We start from the raw sequence: 12,405 nt of genomic DNA, 5'->3' as shown, positions 1-12,405 counted from the left end.
TTCAGTGTAAAGACCCAAGCTCAAAGCCCGCAACCTGGATCCCAATAAATGAGAGATCAGCAACCTTGGCCTCTGACATTTGAGGAGAACAGAGTGCAGTGTCTTCAGGACAAGTGAGCGCAGTACAAAGACATCCATCTTTCCAATGCTGATGCCCCATGCCGTAATTTGCAATCTGTTATGCAAATTGAGCCTTACCCTAACATTGCACGAGGCTGCATTCACCTGGGCTATGAATTGGTCTTTTTGTTCCTTCTAATTTTTGCGGAGCATTCAAATGAAGTTATAGGAAAATCCAGCTCTCGGATGGGGAGATGGGTGGGATGGTGGTGTGGGGACTTTGTAACTACATTCTCAGGGCCTGTAATTGGGTACCCAGGCAATGGTGCTGACTACTCGGGATCTGTAGTTGTAATCCGGCAGTCTGTATTTATCCTTTAGCGGTCTATAATGGTCCTCTGGTGGTTTGCGATCATCCTCCTGGGATCTGTAACCTCATGTCCAGGGTTTATAATCATATACCCAATGTCTGCACTTCAGTCAGGATATTTTATGATTCCAGATCCTCAATATTGTTCCATGTTACCTGGGATTGTCAGAGAGCCTACAGAATAAATCAGTCACATCCGGCAGGTTCATTCAATCTATTTTTAGTCAAGTTGGATGTGGTTGTGGTTCTATTCGCCGAGCTGGAAGTTTTTGTTGTAAACGTTTCGTCCCCTGGCTAGGCGACATCATCAGTGCTTGGGAGCCTCCTGCGAAGCACTTCTTTGATGTTTCCTCCAGTGTTTATAGTGGTCTGTCCCTGCCGCTTCCGGTTGTCAGTTTCAGCTGTCCGCTGTAGTGGTTGGTATATTGGGTCCAGGTCGATGTGTTTGTTGATGTCACTGTTCTAGTACAATTTACTAGTGTTGATGAAATGGAAAATAAAGCCAGGCCTGGCTCTGTAGTACTAGTGAATAGTAACAGACACACAATGAGGGGGATCCTACTGAGTTAGATACCTTCACATCTACCTTGCAGTCATATAACACCCAAAATCCAACATTCTCTTCAGATGCCCCTGTTATTATCTCGCCCTGGTTGCCAGCACATAACTGAATTCAAATTGTGTTTGACTTTGTACAGATTCCAAGTCCAGTTTAGTATCTCTACGCCATTACATCATTGACCTCCTGGAGCAACATGGAGAGGCTGAGTGGCCCCCAGACTGCCCCCCGTTGGAACCAGCCAGGTAGGCATCTGCTTGAATTGAACTTGCATGAGGTCATTCCTAATGTGTATTCATAATTGTAGAGATTGAGCTTTATCTGATATTTAACCAGAAACTGGGGAGTTGGAGTGCTCTCCCCAGCAGTGGTATCTACATCCAAATGAGGGATTGTAGAGAAGGTGGAAAGAAGCCTAGAAATCCCAGTTTGTGATGAATTTGCACATCATTTCCCATGATGTCCGCTCATCCAAGAAGGTCACCTCAGCTAAGTAAAGATCTACTGGCACTGGAGGCAGTCCAGAGAAGGTTCACTAAGCAGATCCCAGGAATGGAGGGATACTCTTACGAGGAGAGGTTGAATAGTTTGAGCCAATATGCATTGGAGAGTAGAAGATTGAGAGGCGACCTTATTAAAATATACAAGCTTCTTAGGGGACTTGACTAAGTAGATGCGAAAAAGTTGTTTCCTCTTAAGGGAGAATCCAGGAAAAAAGGACATAATCTCAGAGAAAATGGTCACCCATTTAAAACATCTCTTCGAGGGTAATGAGTCTGAGACATTCTTTACCATAGAGACCGAACAAGACTATGTTGTTAAGTCTATTCAAGGCAGAGAGAGACTGATTTTTAATCAGTAAGGGAATCAAGGGTAAAGGCAAAAAGACAGGACAGCAGAGTTGAGGATTATCAGATCAGCCATGGTCTCAATGTTTGGCGGAGTAGATGGAATGAGTGGAATAGCCTGCCTGTGCTCCTGCTCCTTATTGTCTTTTGTACCACACACACATCCCACACTGTCCTGATTACAAAGAATCCCTGATCAATACATATTTGTTATCTGCTTATTCTTGTTTAGAATGCGAAGCTCATGAAGCTACTTTTAGTAGTGAGTCAGATCTCTGTAAAAGCACTGGTTGGATTTGGACATGAGGAAAAGGTGAGGATTGCTAAAGGAACTGAAGGACAGGCATACGCCTAGTGTGAGCTAGGACAGAAGTCCGAAATGCATGGCCTCGCTCATTTTGCAATGCCTGCCACCACCTCCAGCTTTACAATCTTCAAGAACTTCCATGCTGTCCGGCGCTGGACTGGTCCATTCCTTGTTGCTGTATCCCTCCTCGTTTATGACTGTCCCTTCAAGGCCAGGGCTCAGAAACTCCCTGCTTAAATCTGTCTGCCATTCCATCTCCATCCTCCAGCCTTATTTGACCAATCTATTGGTTACCTATCTTATTATATCCTCCATTGTATCAAAGTTCATTATTAACAGATTATAACCCTGTGAAGCAGTCCTTGGCATGTATTACTATGTTAGATGCCCTGTATGCTTTTAAAAGCAATAGAGTTGTGGGGTGTTGTGATTAAAATCAGGGATGTGCAAGAGCCCAGAATGGGAAGGAGCATAGCTATTTTGGAGGATTGTAAGGCTGCTGGAGATTTCAGAGGTAGGGAGGGGTGAACCCAGGGCAGGATTTCAAACAATTTCTGAATTTCAAAGCTGAGCTGTTACTTAACTGGGACCCCATGTGGGTCAGTGAGCTCAGGGAGAATGGGTGAATTAGATTTGGTGCAGGGTGGGACATGGGACTTTTGGGTGACATTGTTTGAGACTTTCCAGTAGCAAGATTGTCACTTCAGCAGGTTATTGTAAAGTCAGAAGCAATGATTTCTGTTGCCTCCTCCACACAGTTGCCACTAGTTTCTCCTAGGGATCTAACCTTGACCCCCTCCTACCTGGTATCGACGTGCTATCCCTAAGCAATGTTATTTCAATTACACAGTACACTGTCAGCACCCACCTCTGCAGTCTAAAAAATAGTCACCTGACACTCAATATGCAGAAACATCCTGCAGGTAAGTGTTGGGAAGGCCAAAGCCATTGTTGGCAATCCCTTCACAAACTCTGTCCCTGAACTACCAACGTAACAATGCATAATACTGTGAACCAGACTGCTCACAGCTCTCGGATCACATTTGATTGTCAGATGAATTCCACCTCATGTCTCCACTCCATCAGTGAGTTTATTTCCATGTATCCTATTCAACTTTGTAACTATCACCCAAAATCAGCCCTGTCTCTGCTCATCGACAGCTGAATCCTTCAGCCATAAGTTTACCTATCTTCAGATCCTTCTATCCCAACTTATTCCAGGCCAACCTCCCATATTTTAACCTCAGAAATTCCAAATGCCATTGGAGCACATCTGTCTGACGGTATCCAGACTTCTAAAAATGCCCATTTAACTTTCCATGTATTTTGTGGCCAGACATCTGAGACTGGCTGCCCCCAGATGCCTCCATCAGGCTGCTGTCTAAGCCTTGACACACCATAAATGAGATGAAGCCACACTTGTTGTGTTACCAGACCCTCCCTTATAGATAGCTGCAAAAGTCACCAAGATTAACACAGAAAGCTAAGCTTAACAAAAGGTAGGATTTTTATCTTTTTTCTGTTCCTTTTTAAACAGTATCATTTTTATTGATTAATTGCAAATGTAATGATTTCTTTTTAAAGATGTATGCCCAAGTTTTGATTTTGCTCTGTTAATGATGCGATGTAAATGCAAGTTGCTGCTGAAAGATCATTTACAAGCATTTTAAGAATTTCCAATTGCCTTAGTCCACAGCAACCCCTACTGGTCAATAGCAGATATTTCTGAATGTCTAAACTTTGCATCGTCAGCCAAATAAGCTGGAAGAAATGGGGCATCAGACAGTATCCACTTGCAAAAAAAAGGAATACATGGCATGGTTAATTTGTACTTCATGATTTTTTTTTGTATTTATTTAAGTTTCAGCTGCATTATTTGCTTTTTGTATCCTTAAACTTTGCTCTCACAGCATCCATGTCATAATTGCTGCGCACAAAGTTGTGAATGAACATAGTCCAAAGAAACGCCAGTTGAATTTAGTCCTTTGTGAGCTCTGAAGTTTATAACTGAAACATCAAGTGAGCGTGAAAGAGGAAGGCATTGAGTTGCAGGATTAAAAAAGACACTGCACAGTGGGAGCTGCTCATTCAAGGCTGTTCCACAGTAATATTTGATCGATATTTAAGAAGGTGGATTAAAAAGCTACTTTTATATGATGTTCAGCTCCCACATTGCAAAGATATAGTTCTCATCAACTGATGATAACCCATTATGTATTATCAAACACTGTTTTTGGTTATTTTATCCGTTCTGATATGACGGTTGTTCTGTTCCATTTCAGTGCTGCAAGAGTTGTCATCTGTCACCACAGAGAAAGTAAATGAGGGCTTTTAGTAAAGGTCCTTTAGACAATAGCAGGCTTATGACCTGCAATTTATTAACCGGAAGCATTTTTCATTGTCTTCTCCTGGACAGATCCTTTCTGTTGTCCCTGTTGATTTCAGCACAGTAGGCAACACAGGGATACAGTTTATTGGGACACTGGTATAGCATCATCCAATGGTGGGATTGTGAGGTCACGCTGACCGTCATCTCCCTCCACCCTACCATGTCCTTCCACCACACCATTCAAGATTCAGTACACCAATTTGAGTGAGGTGCTGACTGTGGTTCACCTGTCTATGTATGCAGCCAGTAAATGGAGAGGGTGCTTTCTCATGGCATTTACTGCACTAGAGGAGGTTATTTGACCCATTATGTCCATGCTTGGGATCTGAGTCCCTTCACACCTTGATATGTTGATTGTCGTAGTAAATTCAGAAATCCCCACATTGATATATTGGGATATGATTTTATGTTATTTTCACCTCTTCACTCCCTTGACTTTGTGACCATTAATCATGGTGTTAGTCCAGACTGTGACCGCAGGGATTTGCAGTCCTAGTGAACTTCCAACAGAATTTAACAATTGGAGCTGGATACAGTGGGACATTTCTTAGTAATGTCATCTGTAGTTCACCCCTCAGTCTTGGGACAACTGTGGGCAACAAGGTGCCTTTGCAGAATCACAGAATCATGCAGCATAAAAAGAGGCCATTTGGTCCATCATGTTAATACTGACTTTGTGAGAGAGCTAACAATTAGACTCGATCCTTGGCTCTTTCCACAAAGTCATGCACGTTATTGCCTTTTTAAGTGGAGATCCGTTTCCCTGTTGAAAGGTTTTGACTGAATCTGCTTCATCTGCCCATTTGTGCAATGCATGCCTAGTTTGGCAGAAACACTGAGGCAGGGATAGAGTTGGACAATGTTGCAGTGGAATTTTATAACAGTAAGCACATGGGATCTGAACCCTAGCTTAGGCTCAAATCTGACCATGGTCTAGGTTAGTTTGAGAGGGTGCCTGAAGAGGGAGAGGAGGTTGTCGGCAAGGTTACAGAGTTTGAGGCGGAGGTCAAAGATAGTGACTCCGGTGTTTAACTGGTGGCAATCATGGTTCAGATAGCTTGGTCAAACAGTCTGACTGCACAAATGTAAAAGAAAGATCAAGAGATGTCGGCCTTACATGGCAAACATAACACTTTGTCTGCGGATCGTCTTGCAGACAGGGCAATCAAAGAATTAAGGTTATGGATAGTTTGATCATCAGCCTCCAAGGATGACCATGTGAGGACTGAGGGAGGAGCCATTACTAGAGATTCTCAGGTTGTGAATGGATTGACATGGGGTTACTGAGGTGCATTCAGCTTGGTGGGCAAGGGGATTGGACAGAGCAGCAGCACCAGCTAAACCAACAGTGTCTACCTTGAGGACAGAGAATTTCATGAGAACCTCACAGAATTGCTGTTATTGATGGGGCTGGAGGAGAGGGGTTTAAGGAGATCCTCGATCATGTAGAAAAGAAGTAGGTCCTTAGCTTTGCATTCCAGGATGACTGTGATGCACTAATTAACATGTTTGAGAGAAACAAAGCCTTATAGAGTAGAGCACAGATCAGGTGACTTAAGAATTATCTAGCTATGTGCCAGATACACTCAAACAATGGTGTCCCTTCTACTTGATAAAATTAAGGGGGGTGGGGCAGACAAAAGGGAATGGGAAACAATTAAACTTTTATTAGGGACATTGGCATTGAAGTGTAAGCATATTTAAGCAAGTCAGCATTGAACATCGAAAACCTTGCAAGGGTTAAGAGTAAAGTGCCGTGCCCTTCAGTATCCACTTGGGCTAATATAGCTGTTCAGTGACTTTTTCTCCAGCCCCTCAGCTCAGGAAATATTAAAAGCTGGAGGCGGGGATGGATTTTATATACAAAATTGTTTGAAATAGTTACGAATTAATAAAAGTCATGAGAGAAATGAGTTTCAATCAGTAATTGTCTTGCTGATGTATTGGGTGGAAGGGCAAAGGTCAGCTGTGAAATTCTGAAAGGGGCCTACATTTGTCTGGGCTTTCAAGGTGTTAAATGGGCTAGCGGGAGGCGGAAGCAGAGGTTGATGTTTTAATAAATGGGGGTCGTCCCATGAGGATCAAAGGTCACGGAAGTCTCAGACAGGGGATATGTCTTCTTACTAAGGCACGATTTGACAGTCGTGTTGAATGTGTGTGGAAATCGAGTGGGGTAGAGTCGCTGTTCCACCATCTGTCAATCGGATGACCCTAAAACTCCACCCTGGCCCTTTGCCACTGAAAGAGCTCAAGCTGGTGGCAGTGAAGAGGGATGAGATTATTACGTTTGTACAATCAGGAGTACACTCAGGTCAGCGAATTGAGTTCTCTAGCCGGCCCCCCTGAAGATCCTGCATTGAATGGATTTGGGCAATCTGCCATCCCATTTTATATGGGTGTACAACACTAACCTGGCTCTAGGATTCCCACTTTGAAGGGATCACAAGGCTGACTCACATGGGAAATAGGAATGGCAAAGGAATGTTTCTAAATTTCGAAAAGTAATCGATGTTTGGGTTAAAGCAGGTCATGGAGAGCAGAGCACATTATATTTAATCCAGCCTGTGACTGCTTTAGGAGTGCTAACACACACTGAGGTTGACAACAACAATACTGTAAAGAACCTCTGAGATAATACAGTGTCTCAAGGTGTTTCCCTATTGCCACATAAGGATATCTCTTAGAAATGTCAACCAAGAGCTTGGTTAACGATGTAAGTTTCAACAAGTGCCCTGATGGAGGAATATGAGGGTGATTTGGTTCCAGGTGGGAACTCGAAAGCTTGTGGCCTGTGTAACTGAAAGCACAGCAAAGAGTAGTGAAATGATTAAGACCAGGGATATTCAAGATGATTGAATGTAATGAGCACAAATATCTTGTAGGATTGTGGGGCCAGAGAAAGTGACAGAGATGGGGAGAGACAAAGCCATGGAGTGACTTGAAAGAAAGGTTGAACGTTTTAAAATGGAGCGTTTGCCTGCACAGCGTAGATGGGTGAATGGTGTGAGGGAGGATCTGAGAGCTGATTTTTAAGTGATCTTCAATTTACTGAGTGCACAGTGGGAGGCTGACTAGGTGACCATTGAAAAGGTTGGTTTGGTGGTAAGAAATGCCTGGTAGCATTCTCAACAACTGAGAGTAGAAATGGGCAAGGTTAGGATGGTGGGAGTCACAAAGTTATATAGCATGGAAATAGACCCCTTGGTCCATCTTGTCCACTCCAACCAGATATCCCAGTCTGACCTAGAAGTCAGTGGTCTCAGTCATCATATAGACAGATAGTTAAATTCAGTTGAATTTGCAAGGCTGCTACCTGTACTTGTATGAATGTATCTCAAGTTTGTTCCTGTATCCCATGCTTTGACCAGCCATATCTCAACATCGGTAGAGTCTGCTGTTGAGGGTAATGAGCAAGAATTGGTGCTCGAAACCTCACTGTCTCTATTTTATTTTGTCCCTTGAATGGGTCTGCTCTGACCAACAGGTTGTAGGCAAATAATGGGAAAGCTGACTTCTTGAAATGCACAGCTAACCAAGAAACTGGATATACACACAAAAGGGGAAAAATTAAAGGGTTACAGGAAAGAATGGGGAGAGTGGCACGAATTGGAAAGCTCTCTAAAAGAGCTGGGGCAGACATGAGGGGTCAAACGCTCACCTTCTGCACTGTCATTCCATGATCGCCTTCAATTATATTTTCAGATTTGTTGCAGATTGACTTAATACTTTTTTATTTTTAATAAAGCTGAAACTTTTTTAGCTTATTTTTCATATTGCAGTGTTACATACGTATATGATTGTCCTTTCTTCCATTCTAGCATGGCAGAGGTCCAGAATTTCTTTGCTGTCAACAAGGTTCAGTATTTGGCACTGATTGTTGAAGAAGAGAGCTCCTACCTGGGGCGTGAGGTAAGACATGTGCTTGTAAATTTTAGTTGTTCCTGATATCCCATCTGGCCAGATGTTCATCTCAACCAGTAAGGTTCCCCAATTTGTTTCAATTCCAGATGGAATCCCACAGTCTTTTAAGTTCCAGGTGAGGAGGAATAAAATTGCTCTATTAGAGTTATTCCTGCCTGGTCACGATAGAGTTAAGTTTGAAATTAACTTCCCTTGCCTTATTCATATTTTCTCCCAGACCCAAACCAAGTTATATTTCAAAAGGAGCCATTTTAAGTGGGCTTTCTTGAGTTAACAGTGAGTGAATTTATTAATCACTAAACATGAAAAGAAATGCAACAGATGTCAAACACAGAATAGGAATAAGAGATGAGTCCAATAAAATAAATGTATTGAAAAAAAGAACTGTTTGTGCGGAGACAGTAATTGAACATTGCACCCATTGCAGTGGTTGTCACATGTAACATTGACATTTGTAGTTGATTGATCAATCTTGAGGTTTCTGCCTTTATACGGTGACCAAAATACAGTTGTCCTATTTCCTTTTAGCAGTGACTAACTGGCAGCCCTGGAAGTGAGAGAGAGTTCCTCCACTTTACAGTACATGTAGTGTTTAAATGGCTATTCTCACAGCACACTAGCCCACATATTAGGATGTCAGGTCACTAACTCACGAACACAAGTGTTGAAGTTGATTTTTAATCTCTATTGTTTGCATTTTCCTGGAAGGCCAAACCACACACACATTGTGGAAGAGGTGTCTTTCTGTTGGCAGTGAGAGGAGAGTGTGTGGTCAGTCCTCTTGTTATTTAGAATCATAGAGATGTACAGCACGGAAACAGATCCTTTGGTACAACTTGTCCATGCCTACCAGATGTCCTAAATTATTTTAGTCCCATTTGCCAGCACTTGGTCCATATTCCTCCAAACCCTTCCTATTCATATGCCCATTCAGATGCCTTTTAAATGTTGCAATTGTACCAGCCTCCACCACTTCCTCTGCATGAAAAAGTTGCCCCTTAGGTCCCTTCTAAGTCTTTCCCTTTCACCCTAAACCTATGCCCTTTCACTCTGGACTCCACCAAGCCAGGGAAAAGACTTGTCTATTTACCCTATCCATGCCCCTTATGGTTTTATAAACCTCTATAAGGTCACCCCTCAGCCTCTGATGCACCAGGAAAATTGTCTCAGCCCATTCAGCCTCTCCCTTTGGCTCAAACCCTCCAACCCTGGCAACATCCTTGTAAATCTTTGCTGAACCCTTTCAAGTTTTGCAACATCCCTCGGAGACCAGAACTGCACAAAGTATTTCAAATGTGGCCTAACCAATTTCTTCCTGCTATGTTTCTCTTCCTCTTTGAAGTTTCCTGGACCCTTTGCAATGTTACAGTCCCACAGAGGACTTTGCCAAATGGCCACTAAATTTACTGCAGTCATTCCTTGGATGGGCAGACTTCTTTTGAAACAACACGTGTTGGATTGAAAAGTTTAAAATGTCCATGGTACTTTGGGTTTGATCTGTCTCTAAGATACATAGCACTGACGCCCTGTTGGAGAGGCCTGTTAATCTTCCTTTGGGTGTCTGGCCATTACTGTATCAAAAAAGGTAGCCAAAAATCTATGTTTTTGTTTAATGCAACTCAGTAACCAATAGAACACATTCTTCAATTCAGCATCTTCCAGGTCAGGTGACTAGTGACTTTGACTCCTCATTGCAATAAGAATGTTAGACTTAGAATTCTGGAATTATTTTTTGAAGGAAGATGCTACATAATGAACAGGATACAGTTCGGCTATTGACCAAGGTTTTTTGACAGCATTTCATTCTGATAATTACAAAAGCAGCAAATGTTATGGGAGTACCAATAGAGATAAATCCTCCCCCAAGGCACACTGCCATGTTTGGGTTTATATACCCATGCGTACATGCCTGATTTCAGCACTTCATTGGGACGCAAATATCCTTGGAGAAAGTCCAAAGAATGTTCACCAGGTTAATTCTCGTGATGATGGGACTTCCTTCTGATAGGAGACAAGATGAACTCACTTTTAAAATTGCATATACAACTGGGGATGGAGTTATGGAACAACACTCCCTCCGAGTACAAGATTATAATTCTGACTACTCAAGTTCCAACAATACTTTTAAGCAAACGAATACTTTGTTGCAGAAGGTCATTGATAAGGATTAGCTCGGGGGTTGTTACCAATATAGACAGCATGGTAGCTCAGTGCTGTCTCACAGCTGCAGGGTCCCGGGTTTGATTCCACCCTCAGATATCTGTCTCTATGGAGTTTGTACGTTTTATAAGCGTTGGTTTCCTCCCACGTGCTTTGGTTTCCTCCCACAGTCCAAAGATGTGTAGATTAGTTGGATTGACCATGCTAAATTGCCCACAGTGTCCAGGGATACAAGCTAGGTGGATTAATCATGAGAAATGCAGGTTTATAGGGATAAAATAGAGGGGGTGAGTGTGGGTGGGATGCTCTTTGGAGGGTCAGTATGGACTCGATGGGCCAAACAGCCTGCTTCCACACTGTAGGGATTCAATGATTCTATATTTATTTGGGAGTAAGGGATTTGGAAAGATGCTTGCAGTAAAGATAAGGAATGTGAAGACGTACTTACAGTGAGAAAAAGAATCAGATAAGGAGGCAAAAATTAGTTCGCACTAACAAAAGAAATTAATAAAATGGCAGAACAAGTTCAATGGGTATAATTGACTGATTCTTTCATAAAACAAGGTGGGATATAGGCTCTCTGAATGATGACACAGATTTCATGCTGAGCCACATAGATCAAGAAATGCTCCATTTGCACTGAAATCTCAGACGCAATACAGGTCATTGTAGGACCACTACTGCTGGCCTCAACACTTAAGAGACTATAGAAACATAGAATCCCTACAATATAGAAGCAGGCCACACTGACCCTTCCGAAGAGCGTCTCATGTAGACCCACCCTATCCCTGTAAACCTGCTTCTGCCATATCTAACCTACCTAGCCTGCGTATCCCTGGACAATATAAGGGCAATGTAGTGTGGCCAATCCACCTAACCTGCATATCTTTGGACAGTGAGAAGAAAATGGAGGACCTGGAGAAAACCCACACTGACACAGGGAAAATGTGTAACCTCCACAAAGACCTGAAGATGGAATCAAACCCAGGTTCCTTCTGCTGTGAGGCAGCAGTGCCAACAACTGAGCCACTGTGCCGAGATACACAGAACAAAAGAAAAACAATCAGATCTACTTTCTGCTTAGGAAAAGGTAGTCACCACATGAATTTTATTTCTTCAGGCAGCAAGGTTTATCAGTGGTGGATTAGAAATTAAATGACGTTGAGATTCCTTTGCGAAGTATCCAAGGTCGTAGAAGCTGGGGGAAGTGAGGGGTGCAGATGCTGGAGAGCAGAGTTGAAAAGTGTGGCACTGGAAAGAAGAACAGGTCAGGCAACATCCGTGGAGCAGGAGAATTGATGTTTCGGGCATAAGCCCTTCATCAGGAATGTCGGGGGGTGGAAAGGGGCTAGAGAGAAATAAGGAATTGGGGGGAAGGTAACTGGGAAAGGAAAGGTAGATGCAGACAGAGCTGATAGTAATAGGTCAGAGGGGAGGATGGAGCGGATCGGTGGGATGGACAGGTGGGACAGTTCAAGGGAATGGTGCTGATTTGAAGGGTTAGATCTGGGATGTGGGTGGAGGGGAGACTAGTGAAACTAGTGAAGTCGACATTGATGCTGTGGTTGGATGATCCCAAGATGGAAGATGAGGCATTCTTCCTCCAGTTGTCTTGTGACTTGGATTTGGCAGTGGAGGAGGCCCAGGGCATGCACGTCCTTGGCGGAGTGGGAGGGGGAGTTGAAGTGGTTGGCCACAGGGTGGTGGGTTTGTTTAGTGGTGTGTCCCAGAGATATTCCCTGAAATGTTCCGTGAGTTGGCGTCCTGACCCCCAATGTAGAGGAGACCACA

General features: G+C 43.1%; 1 protein-coding gene and 1 long non-coding RNA gene across 3 annotated transcripts in view; one reads left to right on the top strand and one right to left on the bottom strand.

Annotated features, from left to right (window-relative positions):
- Positions 1-12,405, bottom strand: part of LOC148149187 (uncharacterized) — a 304,419-nt gene that overhangs the window by 195,457 nt on the left and 96,557 nt on the right. The window lies entirely within an intron of this gene.
- Positions 1-12,405, top strand: part of qsox1 (quiescin Q6 sulfhydryl oxidase 1) — a 123,393-nt gene that overhangs the window by 51,447 nt on the left and 59,541 nt on the right. For both annotated transcript variants that reach the window (XM_043699922.2, XM_043699923.2), the window contains exons 4-5: positions 1,129-1,234; positions 8,352-8,442. In XM_043699922.2, coding sequence (XP_043555857.2) covers positions 1,129-1,234; positions 8,352-8,442 — 197 coding nt within the window. The remainder of the gene's footprint in view (positions 1-1,128; positions 1,235-8,351; positions 8,443-12,405) is intronic.

The sequence above is a fragment of the Chiloscyllium plagiosum genome, unplaced genomic scaffold (genome assembly GCF_037043375.1).
Source record: "Chiloscyllium plagiosum isolate Xiang-an unplaced genomic scaffold, Cpla_swu_hap1 HiC_scaffold_9, whole genome shotgun sequence".
In the NCBI taxonomy this organism is placed as follows: Eukaryota; Metazoa; Chordata; class Chondrichthyes; order Orectolobiformes; family Hemiscylliidae; genus Chiloscyllium; species Chiloscyllium plagiosum.
The sequence above is the reverse complement of the archived record's forward strand: the minus strand, read 5'-3'. Positions and strand labels throughout refer to the sequence as shown.